General features: G+C 40.1%; 1 protein-coding gene across 8 annotated transcripts in view; it reads right to left on the reverse strand.

The window, feature by feature from the left end:
* Nucleotides 1–330: 330 nt before the first annotated feature.
* The window catches only part of PCNT (pericentrin), a 74,210-nt gene continuing 50,052 nt past the window's right edge, over nt 331–24,488 (reverse strand). For 6 of the 8 annotated variants that reach the window (XM_082285185.1, XM_082285187.1, XM_082285184.1 and 3 more), the window contains 20 exons: nt 23,471–23,623; nt 22,873–23,043; nt 21,501–22,613; nt 19,123–19,653; nt 18,321–18,414; nt 17,733–17,887; nt 14,686–14,883; nt 14,272–14,445; nt 13,483–13,678; nt 12,252–12,465; nt 11,610–11,760; nt 9,097–9,813; nt 8,272–8,546; nt 7,909–8,011; nt 5,781–5,945; nt 4,792–5,030; nt 3,562–3,650; nt 2,695–2,857; nt 2,061–2,188; nt 331–693 (listed from right to left, as the gene is read on the reverse strand). In XM_082285185.1, coding sequence (XP_082141311.1) covers nt 650–693; nt 2,061–2,188; nt 2,695–2,857; nt 3,562–3,650; nt 4,792–5,030; nt 5,781–5,945; nt 7,909–8,011; nt 8,272–8,546; nt 9,097–9,813; nt 11,610–11,760; nt 12,252–12,465; nt 13,483–13,678; nt 14,272–14,445; nt 14,686–14,883; nt 17,733–17,887; nt 18,321–18,414; nt 19,123–19,653; nt 21,501–22,613; nt 22,873–23,043; nt 23,471–23,623 — 5,073 coding nt within the window. In that variant the 3' untranslated portion in view covers nt 331–649. Of the gene's footprint in view, nt 694–2,060; nt 2,189–2,694; nt 2,858–3,561; nt 3,651–4,791; nt 5,031–5,780; nt 5,946–6,955; nt 7,004–7,908; nt 8,012–8,271; nt 8,547–9,096; nt 9,814–11,609; nt 11,761–12,251; nt 12,466–13,482; nt 13,679–14,271; nt 14,446–14,685; nt 14,884–17,732; nt 17,888–18,320; nt 18,415–19,122; nt 19,654–21,500; nt 22,614–22,872; nt 23,044–23,470; nt 23,624–24,488 lie in introns of those variants that run through there. The other 2 variants (XM_082285186.1, XR_014226577.1) reach the window with 2 other exon arrangements.

The following is a 24,488-nucleotide window of genomic DNA, read 5'->3' on the forward strand; positions in this document are numbered from 1 at the left end:
CAGGCGTTGTTTGGTATGTTTTGCCAAAAGCGCATAGAGTTAAACAAAATTATGGGCCTTCTGAACTAGAAAAATGAAGCTAAAAGTGTCCAGAGTAAATAGGACAGACTGAGGGAGGACTTACGTACTGAAAAACTAGAAGAGCATACCCTAAATTCACAGAGCGCTACAGGTATCTGACATTTGTGAGTATTTGAGTGATTCCTTTAATTGGAATGATCCTACAGAAATATTAAAACCCAAACAATTTTAGGAACAGCAAAAGAAATAAATAGGCAAGGTGGAAACAAACAACCACACAATGTAAGAATTCACTAATAAAATGCCATTTTAATAACTTTTTTTACAAGGAATCCACCTATACACTATAGAAAAATAAACACCACAGACTTTTTGCAGCTTACAATACAGCAATGCAGGCACACTTCAGCTGTTGACTTAATTTCACATGAGAATGTAAAACATTGTTCTTAGTGAAAAATAAGTCCCTCTTAAAGTACTAAAATATAATAAAAAGAATCATATAAAAATCTCCTGTAAAAGCACTGCCCTTTATTCAGTTGCATGGGAAATTGCAAGTGCCTCTGTTGAGTGAGGACCAACACAGAGGAAGCAGGAACTTGCAGGACAGATTTCATAAGCCTTCCCATCACTTTTTCAGGTTTCTCTGATGAGGTGAGCCTAGCACTTGCCCTAAATTAAAAAAAAACCACAAATCATTAGAAAACTGCTTGTGTTATGAAGCAACAGTGTACAGTTAGCAGCATGTTATTTCTTCAAAGTACTTCATAAGAGCTACACTGAAAGCAATTCCAATTTTCACAAGCCACCTAGGAGCAATCTAAAACAGGATCTGAAAGCCTAAACATCTGCCAAAGCAAACCTTCATACTGTGGGACCAGTGCTCCATCACAGGCCTGTTTTACCCCCAGTGACAGCTCAATTCTGCCACTCCTGTAGTGATTCTGTTGCTGGGCAAGGTCTTGCCACTGAGTAGATGTCCTGAAATTCATTAGGAACTGAGAAATCATTTGGCTGCCAGCACTGTTCTAAAGATTGCAGCATCATTCTGTAATGCCTGACACTATCATCCTGGTAACATGGAAATGACAGAAATTATATGCACTTTCAACAGAAGTGCTCTTCATGGTGTCCCAGCTGTGGAGTACTTATTCCACACTTAGAATGAAGCAAAATGTGTTATTTCCATAAAGGCTGACATGTTTCCAGTCTAAAATCTGGTTATCTATCTGTATCAGCCATATAGCTGCAGTATTTGGGAAAAAAACCCAAACCAAACAAACCCACAAAGTCATGGCAATAAAGTTTCTAGGCAAAGTCCTGCTGAGAACAATGTCAAAGTTCCCAAACTCTTAAGCATTTCAGGATGATGTGATGACAGTTTGTGAGTTCCTCCTTAGGACAAGGTGTTTCTGTGCTATAACCAGGTACAGAGGTAACTAGGTAACTATGTAACAAGGAGGTAACTAGACTGAATTAAACTAAGTGAATTCGGTCTAGAAATTAGGCGGAACTGTTTTAAATAGCAAAGCTAAGTGCCACTACAACCCTTTGTGTGCTCTTTGATCAATCTTAGAAATAGATGGCTGTATTTACCAGCCTCCAAATATTTTTTTAAAATCTGTTATGAACATAAGGAAGTGATACATAAGGGAAGCATTACAGTTTGTGCTGCAGAGAAAGCCCTGCTCAGCTATTACAACAGTTCTGTTTGACTTTAAAGCAAATTAACTCTATCCACAGCTTCATTTAAATTGCAACACTTGCTTGTTTAGACTTGGGAACAGGAGGGGGCCAGAAATCACATGAAATTATTCAACCTTATCTCTTTCATTATGAACTTAGAGAAATGCCACACTTGGACTAGTTTTAGATATGATTCAGAGAGGTTCCCTTTCAGAGACTGACTTAGTTGTTACCCCCCAGTAATGATAATTATTCCTTAAAATGATGCTCTTTATTGGCAATGTGTACAAAGATCCTTGCAAAAAGTAGCCCAGACTTGCAGGAGCTGTGAGGGGTAAGAAGGTGGTTCCTACCTGGCTGCACCCCTTCCAGCCTTTGCTGGATCACCTCCAAGCGATGGATATATTCTGTGAGTGATTGTTCAGGATCCTGAGGTGGCACAAGGGACTTTTCTGGAGCTGAACTTGGGGACAGATGCAATCTTAAAAAGAAAACAAATTACTTTCTCATTCTCATGCTATACTCTCAAATATATCCAGAAGTTACATTCATACAGGTGGGAATTCTGGGCAAAGAAAACTGGAACCACCACCACCCCTTCCATCAGTCTAGCTGTTCCTGGAAACAAGAGCAGCAACAGGCATCATTTAACCTACCTTGGATCCACATCAGACCTGAGCCACCACTAATCCAGTCACACTGAGCACCAGTCAGGGCTGCTGTTATTAATACCCTGTTCCATACCATACAGGTGACTTTTCTTGGCAGGGATGTCAGACCCAGACACACACCATGACAGAGGAATAGGGTGGGGTAGAATTAAGTCTTTTGTAAGTGCTTGCAGGTCTCAGACTCTACAAAACATTTTATCAAATTCCATGCAAACCAGAAGACTACCTGGCTGTTGTGACAAGCACAGTCTGTCCCCTCAACGTTAAAAAAAACCCCTACAATAATTTGAAGCATCCCCTGTCTTTGCAGACTGACCTGTTGTGTGAGCGGGAGGAAGATCGTGGGGAGAGGCTCATGAATCTTGCAGCACAGCTGGTTCTGTGGCACAGCCCTGTGTCACTGTCCCGGGTAGGGGGAGAGCTGATGGGAATAGCTGGGGGCTGCTGCTCTTTCAGGACTTCTGTTCTAGCACCAGAGGCTGTGGTAAATACGAAGGGTTAAAAAATATGCACTAGGAACCGTTGAGAACAGGCTATCAAACACATCCAAAAAACCCACGAAAATGACAGCAGAGTATACCATTAAGTTTGGTTTTAAATGCAGGTAAATACACTTTCTAGAGCTACCTGCTTTTTTGGTTTGCGTGTTTTTTTTTTTTTTTTTTTAACCATATTTAACAGAATTGTGATGCTATTTTGTAGTGAAGTAGAAAGTTCAGCATTTGAGGATTCAAGTTTCTTAGGAATCACACAACAGTGGGTTTACGTACAAAGTTGGTGCTTTCTTTTAAAATAAGTATTTCCAGCAACTTAGAAACAGTGAAAATTACATAGTACCAGCTAATGAAAAAAAAGCACTATTTAATCCAAATTTTGTTTAGCGTTGAAAAGGCACAAGTAATGGAATATTACATTAAGGGCAACAGTTCCCCAGTAGTGGGTGCTGCATTAAGATGTTTGTTAGAATTTTTACAAAGGCACTCCTCAGTAACTCAAAGGAACACTCACATGTTCCTCAGGTAACTCAAGTCCTTATTGACCTGCATCAGACCATCTATCCATCTACTCTACAGATGTACAGTGGCAAAGCAAACAGATTTTCCCACTTTGGTTTTGTTTTTAAATGAAACACATCAACAAAGAGAAATTATGAAGAAAACAATGTATTTGTCCAAACACGTACCTGTGTTACCTCCTATACTGTGAGAAATGCTTTCACTCTGTGTGCTCTTCCTGCCAACTTTGTTCCACTTCTTCACCAAAAACTTTAACCTTGGTAAGAAAACAAATTTGAACAACCATTAAAAATAAGTAGAAATGCGTTAAATTTTAATATTAAGTTATTTGTTGGTATAGAACATATTAGCCAACATAAGTAACAATTGTTGTGGGAATGACGGGAGAATTCTTCAACTTCAGTCTTTGGAATGCTGGCTTATCCCATTTTACCCTGCAACAATCCTTGAACTGCTGAAAAGACTTGCTTGATTTGGCTCTGCTCTTATCTCCAGAGAGCTCTTCCTACCTGAGAGGAGGAGTTTGGAAGTCACTGCAGGAGTCTAGAAGTCCTGCAGCCTTTGCTGTTATTACGGTATTCATGTCAACAGCTCTGTCATCTCCTGACACAAACTTGCTAGTAATCATTTTTACTAGACAAGGAAATTGCTCAGAAATAACCACCTATTACATTTAAAACTGATTTTTTTTCATTAAATGGGCTTAAAGCCATTGGGAGATGGCATATTGTCCCATGTACAGCTAGCAAAACCCACTTGGTAGTGACAGAGCATGACAGAATCACACCCAATAAAACACACGCTACTGGATTCCAGAGAGAACCATCCCTGACAGATCGCATTCTGATAGAAGACAGACTGTCCAGTGAGATCAAGGAGATAGAAGTCAGCCCCAAAGAACTTCAGATTGTAATGCTGTGCACTGGTTCCCAAATATATTGCAGCTGGGCATCACTCAAGTAGCTTTTTCATAGAATTATGGAATGGTTTGGGCTGGAAAGGATCTTAAAGAAGCCCACCTTGTTCCATCCTCCTACCATGTGCAGGTACACCTTCCACTAGACCTGGTTGCTCCAAGCCCTGTCCAACCTGGCCTTGAACACTTCAGGGATGGGGCAGCCACAGCTTCTCTGGGCAACCTGTGCCAGGGCCTCACCACCCTCACAGGGAACAATTCCTTCCCAATATCCCATCTAAGTCTACCCTCTTTCATCTTAAAGATTTTTTTTTTTACAAATCTTTAGTACAGATCAAACTCAGCTAAGAAGTCATGCTTGAACCAGTTCTGGAGATTGCTCCTGCTTAATATTAATGTAGGATAAGCCACAGGAACTATCAATTTTTTAAGTTTCCAAGAAAACATCACATATGAGAGACAGGGGGTGTTTTGGCTTTACCTTGAGATGGCAATGATGGCTCTGACTGCACACCTGAACTTGGTGAAAGGCCGGGAGTGTGATCCAGAGAGCTGCAGATCTGCAGGAGAAGGATAGATTCCCATGCGAGCAATGAGAGAGAGAGTTGCTTGCTCACAGTCCTGAAACCCCCCAAGCAGCAGCAAGAGGTATTTCTTCTGATAAACTAGAGCCTTTCTAAAGCTCTCTGCTCGAATGTACTTCCAATATAATCTCTGCAACTGTAGAAAGAAAAAAAAAAAAAAAAAAAAAAAAAGAAATTCAAATTTTCAGTTACTGTTGCAAAAACCCAGCCACAAACAAGGTGTCTTCAGGTCAAATGTCCAGACTGAGGACACAAGGGCAGCCAAAACAATTCTGTACGTTGTTAAAACCCACCCAAATTTGCAGCATCAGACGTCTTTAAGTCTCCTGAATGTTTTCAAGCAAAATGATCACACTCAAAACTCTAAAACAGTTTAACTCTTTAATAAAGAAAATAACATCCACTTTTAAAAAAAAATTAGCCAGAAAGTATGGTGGGAGAGATGCCTACCAGACTTGATTACAGCCAAGTGTCAGAAAAATAAAAAGTATTAAGATTAGTCAGCAGGGATTAAAAATGAGTGTTTTCTATTTTCATGCTTAGACAAGAAACCCAAGTCTCCCTCACATTTAAGAGTAGAAAGAAATTCTAAAGATCCAGATTACTTTTGATGCAAGTTCCTGTCTAACACAGAGAAAATTCCAAAGGAAGTTCTCCTTTGGGGAAAGTTTCTAATTTAAAATAATATATCAAACTATTCATCTAGAAAAATCAACCTTTTAAAATAGCAACTGAAGATTACAGCAGTAAGTGAAAGATAAATGCCATAATCTTACAGATCCCTTTTTTCCCAGCAGATCAGGTTGAAATGACACCTCCTGGCTGTGGCACTGCTGGCTCTCCAAGCTCCAGAGAGCCCCTTTGCTGGCTAGTCCCTTAATTTTACCTTAGGACTGGAAGTTTCTGCCACGGGTTTGTTTTCAATTGCAGCACTGGCTTTAGCCAGCTGGGATTCCGCCTGCTTCAGTGCATTCTGCAGCATGGTCCTCTCTCGCTGCCAAGCCTCTCTTTCCAGCTCTTGAACAGGGTCAGCACCACCTGTAGATCTCATCTAAAACAGAAACCAAAAGGAACTGAGCCACAATGGTTTTGCACATTACTTCCACAGTCAAACATCTCAAACCAAGTAATAACCCAACTTTATGACAAATTAAAACATAAAAACACTGAGCCTGAAAACCATCAATGGCATTCATGTGTTAAACAGCACAATAGGAAACTGAAATGCATGAAAAGCCCTTTTTAAGACGTAACAGATTTTTGTTCATCAGGCTACCCCTTCTCCGATCGGCCTTACAGGAATCCTTTATATCCCAAGCCCTTTGAAATGGAAACAAAACATCTGACTTCTACATCCACAGGCAGCACAGAAATTGTGAAGATGCCTGTGTACGTGCAAACACAAGCAGCACATACAACAAAACCAAGTTGTGAAGTAAATTCTGAAAAATCACACATTCAATTCTGAGAGTCCATTGTCCAGAGAAGCTGTGGCTGCCCCATCTCTGGAAGCAGGGGGCGGAACGAGATGGGCTTCAAGGTCCCTTCCAGCCCAAACCATGCTGTGATTCTATGAAACTGAGTTTTGTGGTAAGTCGTCTCTTGTAGGAATGAGACCCAGGACTCCAGCTCCAATTCTTCATGGAAGTTCTGCCTTCGTGACCCTCTTTGTACCAACTACAAATTTACTGGTGAACAGTTACATCAGTGCATGATGCAACAGATCACAAAAGAAATAAAAGATCTTTTTTTAAGGTAGTTGATGTTTTATCCCTTGAAATGAAATTTATGCATTAGAGAAGCCAGTACAAACAACTGACCCCAGTTTCTCCTAGCAACTTATTTCAGTACAATTTGTAGTATCTGAAGGAGTTCTACATGACTCATCGACATCCTTGACTTCTACTACACCATTTGGCAGCTGATTGACCAGACAGCTCCATTTTGGCACAGATTTTCCATGCTGACATTTTGCCAGGTGCCCTGTCCGATACTCCATAATTTATCACAACTCAAGGAGGAAGAAAATTCCTTTGGTCTCTTGAGCATGTGGTTCAGTACCTTAAAGGAAGGAGAAATTCAGGGAGGAGACTGAAGGAAAAGGTGATTCTGGAAAAAAAAAAAAAAATCAAAGCCTGAAAAGAAGGCAGAGAGGAGGGACTGTTTGTGCCCACAGAAGAAAAGCTATCAGGGTGGAGTTTTTGCTCTAGAAAGGCATGTGTAGTTAAAGTGCTCTACTGAACACTTTTTTTGTTATACAAAATTTAAGTCAGGAAACTTGGGGCTCCTTTATTTTTGTGTGGTTAGTCTCTGAAGGAGGGAACTCTGCTCCAACAAGAGTTGTGTACAGCTGACAGCTCTACAGGTTTGTGAGAGGAAGGCTTAACCAAAATAACCCCATGAACTTGGAGAAGAGGCTGCATCCCCCTCCTCAAGACTGGAGATGATCCATTTGACAACCACCTGTGTGGCTGCACAGGTGACAGAAGAAAAATATTAAGTGTATTTTGTAAGCAGGTAGGCATAGGGAGAGCTGCAACATGCCAAGGCAGCTTGTCACACAACACATCAGACTTGTGAACAGAAGATACAAAAACCTTTTCACATATCAGACAGTCGCAGATCTCTATTGCAAGAGAAAGACACAATACTGCAAAGTTATCTGGGGAATCAGATGGAATTTAAAAGCTATGCTTTTATGTATTTTGTATCAATAAACCTTAGCTCAAGTATTTGGTAATTCCCTGGGCTTGCGTAAAATATTTGCAATACTGCAAACATGGGTCAGAACAGCCCTCCTGAGATTACAAACCACTATGGTGCTTTTTGAAAAGTACTTGGCATTTTGGTGAGAAACAACTATCTCTGGATGCAGAAAGAAGCTACAGCAACACATCCCAAAGCTTCTGATCCTTGGACACATTACATATCTAGGAAAAAAATGCTGTTAGAAGCGGACTCTAAAATACAACAAAACAGAGTTGGACATTAAAATATGTTAATATTTTCCTTACCTGAGATCTAGGAGAAGACAATAAATCTGATTTTAGTTCTCTTAGTGTCTGCAGTAAAGAGGCTACAGCTTCATCATTTGATGCAGACCAATCATTAACTGTTCTGTTAGACAGAAACACCTTTTCAGTATTGGACTGATTTGTAAGAATGTTAACACACATTTAATTGCTTCTTCCCTCTACATGACCTTTCAGTCTGAGGCTTTACGCAATATTTACCACACAAATTACCACTATGAATACACTGAGAAATTAGCAAGTTCTGTTAATTTTTAAGAAATAAAAGAGCACAGGGCTCTCAGCCATGACCCACACAAGTTAAGAAGCAGGATGGAAAGCAAAGCAACTAGTTTATGAACTCACTTATCTAGAATTTTATATATGAACTCATTCAGGTGCACAGCCACAAAGAGCAACTGCTGCCTTATATTCTCCAGCTGTTGTTGCTGCTGTTGCAAGTGGGGTTTTTCAGTTTCTTTTGTCACAGGCTGTTTGGCACTTCCATCTTTGCTTGAGGTACACAAGAGTTCCTCCTGACAATTTGGAGGATTTTTTTCTCTTTCTTTTAATACTGCCAGTATTTCCTGCAGTTCTTTAATTCTTTGTTCGTCCCTGTGGTGTTGCCGTTCCAAGTCTTGCTGTTTGAACAGAATAAGTAGTAGTTAAGTGCATCTTATACATACACACTTATGTAAGTGTCATCACACTTAATTAGCATATCCATCTGGGTGTTCCTTAACTGCCAGACCACTTTTGGGGGAAGGCTTAGAGCACTGCTTTCCAGGGCCACCAGGAAGCCATTTAATGATACTGGAGTGTCATTAACTGTCTCCATCCAAAGAGAAATCCAGGGTGAAACCAATACTGTCACAAGCCACGACTGGGATCCTAGCTCAAAATAAGGGCAGTGACATGAAACTTAGTTTGGTTCCATCCTGCATTTAACCCATATTCATCCCCACCTGTGAACAACCAGCAATTCCCAGCACACACAAAAATTTAAAGATCAACTTCCGTCAACAATAAACCCAGACACAATCCCTTGAAAACAGCTACATATGAGAAAGAGCTCATTTAATGCATTTTTCACAATGCTTTAACAGAAGGAAACCTTCCAACCAAAGAACATCATCCATGGGGTTACATCCCAGTGTGTGGCTATTTCAGTGTAAGACAGAGCGTTCTCACCAGTCTCTCCTGATCTCTCTGCCAGTCCTTCTGTTTCTGTAGCTCTGTCTGTTGCTGCTGCCTCCGCTCTCTCCCCCTCTCCTCTTTCCTGTTCTTATCTTGCTCTTTCAGCAGCTTGAAGAGTGACTGCAGTTGCTCCCAGTCAGCTTTCAGCTTGGCCTCTCTCTCCCTATGGGCCTCCAAGGAACGGATCACATCTTGCTTTTGTGCCTGAAGAGACTCCAGGGTGGCTCGCAGTTTTTCACTGACCTCCCTCTCCTTCTGGGTTTCCTTGCAGCACATCTGTACCTCAGCCTCCAGCTGCCTTTTGGACAGGATGGCCTTCTGGTGCATTTTCTCAATAACAGCAGCAAGCTCCATAGTTCGGGCCCTCTCCTCTTCCAGCTGAGCTTGGAGCTCTCGGATGAAGGCTTGTTCCAGCAGCGACTCCCTGTGCTGACAGGAAGCACCTTCCTTCACTCTCATGCTCAATTGCTCTGTCAAAACACGCTCATGATTCAAGGAATCCAGGAGCTCCAATGAACGATTTTTCTCAGCATCCAAGTTTTTCTGTAGCTCCCGCAGTTTGGTCTGTTCCTGGGACAGCAAGGCTTCGCAGCGGGAGTGCTCGATCTGCAGTTCCTTGCGGAGGTTATCTGTTACTGTTTTCTCGTGCTCCAAGGACACGACCAGCTGGCAATTCTGCACCGACTGCACATCCAGGGCAGCCTGCAGCTCCTGGGCAGAGGGGGCAGAACACATTAATAGTCCAGTACAAACACTCATTTGTGGGGCTGGCTGGTATTTAGCAATTTTCAACCTCCTGTTTTATCCAGAAAGATATTCAAGACTTAACTAGAATAGTTCAGGTATTAAAAAGTTTAATTTAAAATTACAAGTGTCAGAAAAATGCTCCCTAGCAATCTGCCACCAAGCAACAAATCCAAAAATTATCATGTTAATGTATCTGCCAGTACATTATTTCTTCTTCAGTTAGTAAGACCCTCATTAGGACATCACTACTCTTTACATCACTCAGTCCCATTAATAAATAACATCTGAAACAACAATAACCCAGGTTGTTTTAAAAAGAAAAATATAAGCCGTGAGAATAGATGTAAAGCTTCAGGACTTGGCAGCCCATCTCTTCAGAGCACAGAGTAGAGACTGATAAAAATAATGACAGAATGGTCCAGGCTGGAAAGGACATTAAAGCCCATCTCATTCCCACCCCCTTCCATGGGCAGGGACACCTTCCACTAGACCAGGTTGCTCCAAGCCCTGTCCAACCTGGCCTTGAATCCTTCCAGGGATGGGGCAGCCACAGCTGCTCTGGGTAATCTGGGTGCCAGGGCCTCAGCACCCTCACAGGGAAGAATTTCTTCCTTATATCTAATCTAAATCTACCCTCTTCCCCTTTAAAATCCATCCCTAGGTCCATTTTGGGAGCCAGCCTTTCTTCAGAAAGTAAGGCAGAGACTGAAGGGGAAGTCACAGGGCACTGCAGACAGTCAGAGCTGGCACTGCTGCCCTAGTAGGGAGGTCTACCCTGCCCCCACCTAGCCAGCACCATTTCTTATCTCCTAGAAAGACAGGTCAGATGCTAAGTGGCAGCAGCTTTCCACAATGGGGCTTCAATAAAGATTTGTGAATGCCAGACTAATCTCTCACACAGCTACCCCCGGGGCAAAGCACTTTTCTCCTGGCCTTGGCTACTCCTTGCATGAGCAGGTTTCTGAAAAGGTGGAGGATGGTAGCAGCACATCCTAACCATGCAACAGTTACAAAAATCCCAACAAGAATCACTCACAAACCTAAACACCTGCCAGGAAGATGAGAGGAGAAGCCAGACTACAAGGAAATAGTCAGAATTGTGTTTCCTCACTTAGGGAATTTAAGTAGGATTGTCTGGAGTTCTTTGAGAGAGTTTAGTTTTGGGGTTTAAGAAATGGTTTATGTTAAATCTTCCTCCTTTTCCATTCACTGTAGGTCTTTTACAAGCACTGAGTCATTGCTATTACAGTCTTGGAGAGAAAGCTTGTTTTCTGTTCAATTTAGAAGGGAACAGGATGACTTTGGTTAACCTCCAAAAATATATATTATATGGAAAAGGCTCCACTTAGTCTCTGCCAAACCTATTTATCATTGGGTGGTTTTCTTTACAATATCAGAGATCATACACCACACATCCTCATGGTAAGTTTGCTTTGGGATTGAGGGTGCAGTTATACAGCTGTAGAATCTGGCTGGCCCTACTCAGCAAGGGGCAGTACACAACAGGGGAAAATGGGAAAGCAAAAAACAACAAGATGATGTGGGGAAAAAACCCAACATGTCATTCAACTTTGGTTTATTTCTGCACGTGCAATTAATGAAAGTAACTGAAAGCTTTAACTCTGTGAAAAAAGCAGCTATGCACATTCAGAGGAGGTTTGGGGGTTTTAACAGTTACTAAACAAAAAACAGTGGAAGAGAAGAAGACTGCACAAATAACCTGCTAGTTAACGTCATGCCCCAGAGGAGCTGGGCATTACCTCCATGGCCTTTGTCTTTTCTTCCTCTGCTTTCCTCTGCTGATGCTGTTGTTCCTCAAACCAACCTCGAAGCTCAGATCCCTTCAGCTGCTCAGCCTGCAAGTCTTCAAGTGCAGCTGCCAAATCCTTTTCTTTTTTTTCCAATTCAACACTGCAAAGTTCAAAACGGCATTTCTATGTTCAGAACAGAACATCCTTCACCAGCATTGCAAGCAAGACATTTTGGGTTGGTTTCTCTGAGTTTTTCTATTGATTTATTTCTTTAAGGTGGCCTCTGTTCTTTCTAAAGACAGTCAGTTTTCAAGTCACAGTTAGCGTCTAAAAACATTTACTTCCTTGCGAGCCAAGCTAGAATTGCTCGATTTAGTAACAATTAAGAGATAGAGAGAAGTTATTTATCCTGGTAGAGCAAAGCCATTGTCCTGTGAGAGGAAAGAAAAATACTGCCATACACTAAGAAGGAAGTGGGAAAGGAACATACCCAAGATGACAGAATTTAGTAAAGAAAACATAACCCTTAAAAGTGAGAGACCCTAGTTTTCCTCCCTGTGTTTCCAAGTGCTAAGCCATTTATGGATCCAATTAGTATAAAGTTCTTTAGACCTGCTGATAGATCAAATAAATGAATAATCTACTTCTCACCGTAACTGATTTATTTCCCTCTGAAGCTCTTCCAAGGATTTCTGCAACCTTTCATTCTCTCGCTTACTTTCAGAAAGCTCTGATTTCAGGGATGCTTTTTCCTGACTCAGGAGATCACATGTTTCAGAGGATCTTTTCTGCTCCTCAGAGAGGGTGCTGTGCAAGTCACTTACAATAGATTTTTCCTCCTGAAGCTTATATTCCAATAATTCAACTAGGATAAGAAAACACTGTAACAGTTACTTATATTGCAGAGACCTTGACAATATGATATCACTTACACTAATTCAAATCAGGAAAAAAAAATCAGCTGCATTAAAGTGTTCTTGTCTGGAGAATTTGTTTCTGTTCAAACATGAGAGAAATCAGCAGAAGGATGCAAAAACACTATGATTCTATCATTGTGATGCTCCGTAAGCAGCCTGTTACTAAGGGATTTTAAACCTCATTAAACAAACTTATCCACTTACGGAAACATTTTATGACAGGAGTCACTATATAGAACCTGTTTTGCCAGCTCTGTTGAGGCTAGTGACTTAAGAGAAACAACTCTCCCTAAATTTGGAGGTTCCTGTTTGATATGTACTTAAAAAATAATTAATATACCTATGTCTACAGTATTATGTAAATAAAATTAGCAATAAACTTCTGGATTTCCAGAAAGCTTCCCTCTATTGGACTAGTGCATGTGCTATTTATAAGCTTTTAAACGGCTGAATCCTGAGTAACAGTGAGGGAAAAACAAAAACAAGGAAAAAGCAGCATTTTGCTTTGAAAAGAGATGTTTATTTTTGACCATGGTCACTTGCACTTGTTTCTTTATTATGTAAAGGGAACCTGCTGTGAAAACCAAGGCTGCTTATTCAGTCAGGAACATGGTTCAGCAGTGGGCTTGGCACTGTTTATGGTGGGACTCCATAGTGTTAAAGGTCTTATCCAACCTAAATGATTCTGTGATTCTATACTAGCAAACATATAAATAAACAATTCCCTGCAAACAAACAGGGGTGTTTTACTGTCCTTGCTGGGTTTTCTCCATGTATACACTACTTCTATTCTATTGCTTTGGGTTATTTTACAGTTTCTCTCTGCTTTTCACAGATTTGTCTCAACTACTGATACGAGAAAGAACTAATGCTTCTTTGCAAGACACCTTTTTTTGCCTTTTATATTTGAGGCAAAAAGGAACTGATGAAGAAGACAAAGAACTGACAAAGACAGTAAGAATTACCTTTCCTCCGGAGCTGGTGTTCCTGTTTGTTCCCACGATCTTCAGCCTTGGTAAGGGTTTCCTGTAGCTGCTGGAGCTTCTCCTGGTTCTGAAGATGTGTTATGCGGAGCTGAGCTTGGAGGTCCTGGATTTCTGAGAGCAGGCTATTCCGGTCCGAGGAGAAGAGGTGCTCCACAACCATCTGCCTCTGCTCCTCCTGAAGCAAACCAAGGCCTATTCAAACTACAAGGCTATTTCCATACCTTCTGCAAGGCTAAACACTAAGGAAAATCTTGCAGTACAAGTTTTGTACAGAAGCACTCAAATTACCAAGTTCATGCCTCACGTTAATGCAAAATGTTAGCATTACGTAAAGAAGAAAAAAACCCCACTTTACTTGCCTTGCTGAGTTTATACATAACAATTACGACAACCCAGAACCTAAATATTATTGGCAAAAAGCCTCCAGATTCAGAGTGAGTTCAATATATACCCTTTGCAAGAGAGGTCTGTGAAGTTCTAGACAAATGGGAAGGAGGGAAAGAATTCAACCAAGTATTTCCTATTCGCTGTCAGAGTCTTTTTGGATGCCAGCTAAAATAACCAATAGGCTTTGTAACACCATGTACAAAGTTCAAGAAAAATGCTACCACAGCAGAAACTCTAAGAGCTACTGATCCCATGCCATCTGCATTAACACACAAGATATAACAACAGAAACAATAAAACTGGAAAAAAAAAACCCTTTAAAAAAATAAAAGAGAATAAAGAACTGATTTTTGAGCAGAACACTCTAAGAGCTTTTCATACTTGTTGTTTCATTATATACTCCAGCTTTTCCCCTAATGAACTCGCGTCACCAGATGCAGGATCCGAGAAGTGAGACTTCAAGTCAATTTGCAACACACTTCTCTCCTTCTCAAACACACTCTGTACTGCTTGCAGAAGTTCTCCTCTCCAGTCAGCAGCAACACCTGAAGTTTCCTGTTAAAATATATTTTTTTTAAATGGCATCTCTCCTCTCTCAATCTCTAACCCAGTGTCTTCCATATCATACAAGTGTATCTGTTAATTTAAGCACTTTTAGAAGTGTTTAAAGAGTACTGTCCCTTACTCCTTAAACATATATATACACACAAGCCTCATAACGTATTATATATACAACACACATTTATATGTATAAAACCTGGTTACCTTGCTTTAAAGGGTATTTTATTTCCATACCTTGTCTCCTCTATCTGCCACCTTGCTGAGGTAATCCTTCAGCGACTGGATAGCATCTAGCAGGGATAATTCCTCCTTCTGCCAGCCCTCCATTGCTGCTTGGGTCTGAGGGATGTTCTTCAGCTCCCTAAAACCAAAGGGATGCTCTGACAAAGCCAATATTTTGCAGCTCTCCTCATACACCATCTTCAGCACAGTCTGAGAAGGAAAAAAAAAAAAGATAATATCAGGAAACAGGCATCAGCATCCTGGCAATGTAAGAGTAGGATGGGATAGTACTAGACAACAAAAGTAAGGTTTCTGTATCAACACGCTGAGATGCAATTAAGCATAATTATTATTTATGCTAAAGGGCTGTACTTTACCTTTGGTTCTGAAACATTTAGCTAACTTTCCTGCAAATAAATTAAATTCTATCAAGTCTGAAGCTATGTTACTAAACCCCAGTGATGCCAGAAAACTGAACTATGTATTTAGACAAGCTTGGCTTAATTTTGTAAATTATGTACAAATAACAACTCCCAAAATATATTATTTGGCCTGACAATGTCAGAGGAAACAATTTCCACTGACATTGTTAGGCCAAATAATATATTTTAAATAAATTCCCCATTCACAAACTATTACATCATGCACAGATGTTTCCTGGCCTTTTTTCAAGGAAGGTCACTGGAGGTTTAAGTACTTTTCTTACACACATCTCATCAGAAATATCCCAGCTTCCATGTGGAGCTGTTCCTCATTGCTACTCACTCCAACAACAACACAGAGTACTTTTATTTAACTCTTGATATTCTTTCCTTGCACTTTTTGAATTACTTTTGAAGCAACTTGAGTTGCTTTTCTGTCACTGGAATCAAAATAGTGATTACCTCAAGAATCAGTGAAAACCTTCAGTAAACATTAACATCAAAAGCACAGTAAACTGTTCAAACTAAACATTCAGTACTGGAATATGCACGCAGATCTTACAGCCAGTAAAGTCTAGACTGATGCTCCTCAAAAAGAAATTAAAAAAACCAAAAATCTTTGTTTCTTAAGGTAAAATAAAATTCACCTCTTCCATGAAGGCTCTGAGACTATGCATTAGAGAATTATTAATTTTTTAGACACAGAATCATAGAATGGTTTTCAGTTGGAAGGGACCTTTCAAGACCATATCTAGTCCAACTCTGCTGTGACAGGCACGGGGAACATCTTCTATTAGTTCAGGCTTCTCAAAGCCCCATCCAGTCTCATTTTGAATGGATTCTGGGATGGACTTCTAGGGATCCACCACCTCTTTGTGCCAGTGTCTCATCACAAGAAATTTTTTACTTATGCCCAATCCATTTCATGATCTTACTGGGCAGTGAGGTGAGGCTGAAAGATCAGTAGTTTCCAGGGTGCTCGTTATTATGCTTTTTAAAAATGGGTGCTATGTTTCCCTTTTCTCCAGTCACTGGGGACCTTATCTGACTGCTGTGACTTTTCAAAAATGATGGAGAGTGGCTTGGCAATTGCAAGCGCAAAGTATCCTCAGGACCCTGGGATGCATGCCTTTGGGTGCCACAGATTTACCTATGTCCAGGTTCCTCTGGTGGTCTTAAATCTGATCTTCTCTTACAATATGAAGGACTTCATTCCTCCAATCCCTTCCTCATTGAATTTAAGCTTTCCTTATAGGTTTGGCCAGCTTATTGGCCACTCTTGTCCCATTTGGTCGGGCGAGTACCATGAGCTCCCAACATTTCTGGCTTCTCAAAGGTAAATCCGTGATCATAAAAATGAAAACCTTGAGTACTGCACCAGCTGCACAGCGGGGGATTCACCTCTATCCTGGTCCCCTTCCTCTCACTGGGAGGATAGAGAATATTACGCATGGTCCCAAACCTTTGAACTGCCCTGTTACAGTACTGTTAGACCCTACACGGGTGATAATCTGTAGGGCTCACTCAGCTTGGCAGCCTCAATGATAACACAAATACAAGCTGCTGGTAAGCAATAAACTTCTCTAGAGAAAGTATCGGGATGGCAAGAGGGTGATTCAGTGCGTCTCAGTAAAGAATCTCCAATTACTAACACCTGATGTTCTTTTCTGGTAGCACTGGTTCTAATGCCAGCAGATGGTTTCATCAGCTTTGCATGTTTGGCTTTTCCTGAACCATATCAGTTATTCCATGTGCTCTTCCTGCTCCAACCCTAGAGCATCATGTCCCTTATGAAGGCAGATGGATGGGGGAAGGATCTTCCTTCTGACTTGAGGAATGATAAAGGCCCAGTCTCCATCTTGTGAGTTACTTGTGCCAGTTAGCTTGAGTGAGTTTGAATTCAGGCTTACCTTCCCCTTGCATAAGTCTTCCTCCATTGTGCCGAGCAAGCTGAAAGAACCTGCTAAGCGTATTAGGAGGCAGGATTCACTTTCTAAGAAGGGTATTTCTTCTAGTTTCTTATTACTTAAGAACTCACTGCAACCTCCTGTATTCTCTCATAGATGAAAATTTCTCCCTTTCCACAGCTGGAATTTCTGAAATGGCTGAGAGCTTGTTCAGCAAACCAAAGAGTTCTAGACATATCCTTTCTTCAACCTTCCCTACTGACTAGAGTGACCACTCACTGCTCAGTCTTCTGTATATTCCTCGTGTTGCTTGAACTGGCTCTGACATATCCCTGCACACCTCGCAGTGCTGTTTCCACAGCTCTCCATCATATCAGGATGACAAGAACAGGCAGGGGAGCATGACATCAGCCAGCTTTGGTTGCTTCTGAAACAACTTTCTGTGAAGCCTCCAAGGCAAACCCATAAAGCAGATTAACCAGTCCTTATACCCCCATATTCTAAAACAGCACCAGTGCTGTCCCAGCAAAACTAGTTCAATTCTAGCAAGTACAAGCAAATGTCAGTAATGTTGTCACAAGAGATGCAAGGGCAAGAACCATAATCAACTTGAAGTTTAAGCCATTACAGAACAGTTTTCAGTGTAGATGTAGCAGCTATTTTTTATTAGCATTTAATTTTTCCTGTCCAGTTTTAATTTGCTGGTATGCTCATATTAATCATACATTACCTTCATCTGTGGTGAAAGTATTTCCTTTTCTTTTGTTGATTCCATAATATCTGGAATCATTGCCTGGTATTGCAGAGAAGCCATGACATTGGCATCTAGATGATCTGATGTTTGTAGCTCCTGCTTTAGATTAGCTACCAAATTTGAGCTGGTATCTGAAGGAAGAGACAACCCCCCATCCCCAGAAAGTGTTATAAATATGGAAAGAACTTGAAACTAGAACAACCACTTGCAAAATAACCATGATTTCTTCTGCTCGTATGAATGTAGGGTTAGAGTGGGTTGGTTGGTTGAAATCTTAACTAACTTAAACAAGTTAAAAGTCAGTAAGTTGCCCTCAGAACCAGAAAGTGTTGTAGTCAGGACTCACTTAAACCCCCTGCCTCTTTTCTGTATGTAGAGATGAAAGGGTAAAAGCAGGCACAAATATACATATATATATATGTATTTTTTTAAACAAAGAACCACCTGACAAAGGCATAGCTTTCCAATAAAAGACCCACAGTAAAAGAAAATGGGAGAAAGGAGAAACATGTTTGAATACTGAGGTTAACAAAAGGTAAAAGGAATCTACAAAGTTCAACTTACTGCTGCCACATCCATCGCTCATCGCAGATGCTCTTGATCTTTCATAATCTTGTAAATCAGAAGGGGTTAAAGTCAGACTACCAGCTTCTCTCATCTGTTTGAGAATAAATTTTTCACGTTAATTTGGTTTTCTGAACCCAGCTGTTGGTTTCTGCATTTATGACAACTTTGTAACTAGTGTGGATTTTAGCAAATGCCTACTTGATCCAAGTGTTAGAGATGGCAAATACCACGGTTAATGCAACACTGGGGCTCTCTGGCAGCCATTCCATCTCAATTTTTTCCTCTTTTAATAGTCTTAAGAAAGATACATGTATTTATACTTAACTATCAAAGCAAGGCACAAAAATATACAGCTAAAGATAAATTTTCTGAAGTACAGACTTTATCTTCCTGTGAAATTACAGAATAGACAACATGTAAGTATATGTATACAATATATATAATACTGTCAGTAAAAAGAAAACCCTCTGTTCTCCAGTTTTAAAAGAGTCTCTTCTAACACTCAACAACAGACTGTTGAAGAAGTAGGGAGCTGTTACAGTACAGTGAGTACTGTGGTAGCAAAGGTTTTACAGATTTAGCTCAATTACTGACACATTAAGTGTTATCACAAATTTATCAGTTATTATCACAGTAAGAGAGGAACTAATAATTGTATGTCCAAAACTTTAGCGGACCTATTCCCAGCAGCGTGTAGGTTTCTACTACTTGGAGCCCGTGGCCCCTCAATGATCCCAAGGGGACAGAGCTGAGCAGTCTTGTTTAATAAGAGTTAAATCAAACATGAAATATCACTTACCAGAATCTTCTTCTCCATATCTTCATCATCATCATCAACAGAATAGGTACTTCCAGAGAAAGCTGGAGATTTTCTATCTACTCCCACTGCTGCATCCCCACTGCCATTTTCATCAAGGTTAGAATATCCCAGTGATACAGAATTATCTCCTTGCAGGGATGACCTTGTGTGTACAATTTCAAAATCTGTGTTTTCAGCTTCTGAGAAGGGTGTCAGGTGAAGGACTGGTTGAAGTTCCATGCTTATATCTTGCTTTCTCATGATCTCAGGCGAGCTCCATGAAGACATACCTGCAATTAAATTCTGGAAATCTTTTGGAGTCTCTTTGTCTATGTTCCAATTGTGTTTTGGTGAATCAGGAGTTTGATGAATTTCCAGTATTTGCTGGCAATGCTTTTTCAAATCTTGATCCCCTTCAGAGCTGTGGATCATGTCCAACTCCTGGTGCAAGGCATTTTCTTGTAATTGCTTAATCTGCATTTTTGGATTTTTATTGTGACATGTCAAGTCAAACATAACTTCATCTTTTTCCTATAACAAAATAACACATTAATTGTTTAATGGAATTTGAGTATGATTACAAACTGAGAAACATGCACTTAAAAAAAGACCTGTTAGAATTGATTGATTTTTCCTTCAATCACTGTAAGTAATTTCAAGATAAAATCACTCTGATTCTGTGACTGAGTCTAAATAATGCACTATTTGAGAAGATATCTTAGTTTATTTTAAACCTGTCAACATGGAAATTTCATTTCATCCTCCATGCCTGTTAGTTTGTCAGATACAGTGAGTAATTGTTATCCCTCTCATTTTAGACCATCACCTAAATCCTTTTGTGTTAATCATGCCTCTTAATCATCTGTTTTAAGCCTAGTGCTAGCTGCCAGGACTTGACTCTTTTCGCTGCTCCTCCAGCTTTCATTTTAATACATTTCCTAATTTTCACATTGTTTCCACTTTTGAACCCAAGCATAACTGCAGGAGAGGTTCTATGCTCCTCTAAGAATGCTGTGAATATTATTACTTTTTCTAATACTAGGATGAACTAGATCCATAGAAAAAGTCTATTGTAAGGAACGCTTGAAAACATGGTAATTTATTCACTTTGATTCAACATATTCTCCAATTTGATAATTATCCCTCCTCAGCCTACTTAAAAACTTCTAGCACTTAAACCTGGAAATACATATACTGACGTATAAACATCAATTTAAACATTTCAGAGTCTGAATTTCTATTTGAAAAGTGATTTTAAAATCACTTAACTGCCCCCAGAATTCCAGCATTCCCTGATATCCTTCAAAATGTTACCAATTCTCTCTTCACTGGATCCTAAATTACTTCTGTTTTCTAAACAGGGATCTGACAATCCCTACCTGTATAAGCAACATGGTCCAGCAGACACTGGATTAGAAGTCTGCTGCCTTGTACAGACACATTCCATGGTCTGAAGTATACCAATCTGCATGGGTCATTCAACACTTTTCCCACCTGTCTCCTTTTCCTGAGAGATCTCTGGGACAGACCCTGAATGTTCAGTGCCACCCAGGCACTGATGGCAGTGCTCCAAACTTGAACTTCCACGCAAATAAAAATATGAACACCAGGAATGATCACATGTTCTGCATAGCTACTCTCTTCATTTCCATTTTAAAATAAACATGTCATTATACATAGCAATTATCCTATCATTTATTTAAGTAAGTCAACTACCTTGGGTGATTATTATATCATACTGCCAAACAGGGCCCTGAAATTCCATGTAAGTCTGACACGGAATGTTTTTCCTCTCCTGTGTGCTCAAACTCTTCATATAAGCCCTCTTAACTAGCACTTATCACCTCTGTAAACCAGCCTTTAAAGACAGTAAATTGGTGTATGACAGATTTCTACAGCTCTCTGAAAAAAGGGGTAATCTGAGTCCTACTGCTTTCTAAAATTGAATGATTTAATAAGAATTTAAGACAATTAGGTTACTTGGAGGAAATGGTTCTAGGAAAAACTCAGAATAATTACAAGAAAGAGTCACAGTAAATAAGAATTTCTGAAAAGAAAAGGAGACATGATGAAGTGTTTTCAAGTAGCTCTCCAATACAGCCATGAAGGACAGCAAACAGTCTTGGTAGCTAATGGTGGGTTCATTGCTTGGCTTGCAGATGCCCACCCTCTCACTCTCCCTCCTCAACAGATCAGGAGGGAAAAAAATAAGCTGGGAAGAGCTCACAGGTGGAGAGAAAGGAAGGAATATAACCTAGTAACTACTCTCACAGGCAAAATAAATTAAAATGGGGAAAATGTATTCAATCTATTAATCTAGAAATAGATTATTCTTAAAAATCTCCACAAATAATACTATTAAAAATCAAATCATGTACCAGTTTAGCAGTAGGGGAAGCCACTACTCCAAATGACTCATCAATACTGGCTTCTAATTCCTCCATTCCATTTTTAAGGGCTACATCTTTTCTTTTTCTCTGGCAGAATGGCTTGAGAAATTTAGTCTCTTCATGATCTACTTGCTCCTTCAGCTTGTAAGATTCCAACTGTGAAAGAACTTCAGCTCTTTCCAATCGTAAGGCTTCAAGCTCTTTCGTATGGGCCTTGCTTTCACCTTCCAGTTTTGCAGTGCTCCCTTGAAGTTCCTTGATTTCTCTCCGATAAGCTACTTCTTTCTGATTCAGAGCTTGCACCTGGAAATCAAGTCTAGAAACTTCTAACTGAAGACCGTAAACATCCTGTGCCTGACTTGCATCTCTCTTTTCCAACTCTGATTGGAGCTCTGCTGCCTTTTCTGTTAAGTACTGCAGATCAGTTGTGTCAGCTTCTCTTTGATCTGCCATTGTCTTAATTTGCATCTGTTTCTCTAGAATAGTTGCTTCCCTTTCTCTCACCTTATCTTCAAGTTCTTGAACTCGAGATGTAGTCATCTTTGTCTCAGCCTCTCTCTGAGACAAACAAGTTTGGGAAACTCTGTATTCTTCCTGAAGTGCCCGGTGCTGGATTCTCAGGGAGGTGAGCTCTGAAACAGACTGCTGTGATGACTCTCGCAACTGTTGGCATTTTTTCTCCAAATTTTCCACTTCTGTTTTGTGCTGCAATTCCTTTCTTTCCAGTTGCTGCTGCAGAGCTTCTTTAGAAGCTGAGACAAGCTCCAGTTCCTCCTGAAGTTCTCTCACTTTGGAGAGTAGTGATGCATTTCTTCTGTTTGGATCAGGATCACCCTGACAATCTACCAGTTCCTTCTTCAACTCAATCTGAAGGTTTTCCACTGACTGTCCCAATGCACCTTCATAGAAATAATCTTGGTTGTCACTATCTTCATGACATACTGGTCCAAATTGTGCCAGCTCTTTCTGAAGCTTCTCAATTACTCCATGGAGTTGCTCCACCTCGTCATCCTTGTCCTTGCGCAGCCTCTCCTGGTCAACACGAAGGTGCTCGACCAGTGATCTGAGTTCTTCAATTTCAGGTTTTTGGTCTTCTGCAACCTAAGCAAAAGGATAAGGACTGAATATTACTGTATGTAGAGAATTATTATTGCACACAGTTTATATTTCTCATCTGAATCACACAGGCATTAAATCACACATTTAACAGCAGGAAGAAACACACATTTCAGCTGGTAACTTTTCAAAATAATCCCTACTTTCCTAAGACAATTATCAAACAGATTTCATTTACAATAAGAATCTGCACATCTTGCTTCCCCCAAAAATCAAGCAATGAACATATAGTAAGCACTCTTACTTTATTCTCCAGAACATTCTGCAGCTCATGCTGAAGTCTCTTCATCTGCTCATTCAAGTGATCGATTTCTTGATTCTTTTCTTCAAGCAGTGCTTGTGGGAATGACAAAGCTGAGGAATCACTAATACCCAGGTCCTGACTTTGCTTCACATGAAGTTTTGTTAGATCCTCCTGACCAGAAAAAACAATCATCTCATTAGAAAGGACTGACTTTCTCTCTCAACCTAATGGCAGAACAGAACTAGGGGCTTTATTTAAACATTCTCCTCTTTACTGTAATGATGAACTCAGGGACACGACTACAGCTTCTTTGGGTTTGCACCACTGTGTTGGACTGCCCCAACCCAGAAAATAACCTCAGCTTTGATTTAAATCAAATCACTGTATAAGATAATGCTATGAGCATGAATTGAGAATACTGGGGGGGCTTTGGTTCTGCAATACACCCAGCATCAGTCTTGTAAAGGTAACGCAACGTTCTGCTGGCAAGAGAAACAACCCAAACATGTTTACAACATCATGAGATGAAGACTTCAACACTCTCAAGAAAGCAGGTCTCTGACATTTTAGGCAGTGCATTAAGGCTAAAGGAACCTACCTTCAAGTGTGCATTCTCTGCCTGAAGCTGGGTGATGTTGGAAGTATTAAGGTTTTTTTGTATCTCTAACTGCAAGTTCAGCCGCAATATCTCCTCATCTTTCTTGCTCAGGTTATCTTTATATTGTTCTAGTTGGTCTAGCAAGTTTGCAATCTAAAAAAAATATGCATAGTTGTTTCAATTAAGTGCTCTAAGATAAAACTTCATTTATTGTATTATTTAATGGCAAGAAGTAACTTCAGCAAATTCAATGATTTAAACTAATCAACCTGCATTAATAAAATATCTGATGTAGCTTTTGTCGAGGCGGATATAAAAGCCACACTAGTCATAATCCATAGTTGAAAGAGGTAGAAAGATTTTTTCTTTTCTCTACTGCTATTCTTATACCTCTTCACAGTGGCTGTGGCCTAATTTAAGACTGGCTGCTTAGCAAACAATGACAAGGCTCTCTAACAAACAATGACCATTCAGGCAATTAACAATCAGCTATACAAGCAAAAGTATAGTTGCTACATATTATTCACAAGTTCTTCCTTGTACACTCTCAATGTCCCATAACAAGAACATCCTTTCCTTGTGTCCAGAACATCTTCTCTTATTAATTATCATCTTGGCCTTCTCTGTGAGTTTTACTAAAGCTGCAAAATTTCACTGTAATATTCTCACAGGTAAATTCTGTCTGGTTTCAGGTCTGACTCTGTGAGATTGTCAGTCCAGCTGTCAGTCTCCTCAATCTGAGACATAAAAAGAGAGTGAGAAGCTTGTGTTCCAGCTCCTCATCTGCAAAACCAAAGTACTACAAAAGTGGATTTCTGTTTTCTTTAAAAAAAAAAAAACCAACAAAACAAAACTATCTGCTCACAAAAGATCCATTAATCTGTATTGTGAATGATCAAGGCTTGACTGATGTCATTTGATGTAACAATATGAGACATACTAGCATTTGATGTGCAACAATGACAAGCAGCCAATATAAACACCATCCTTCTCCTCCCAGAAGCCAGAAATGAGCATT

The sequence above is a fragment of the Coloeus monedula genome (assembly GCF_965178545.1).
Source record: "Coloeus monedula genome assembly, chromosome: 7".
NCBI classification, from domain to species: Eukaryota; Metazoa; Chordata; class Aves; order Passeriformes; family Corvidae; genus Coloeus; species Coloeus monedula.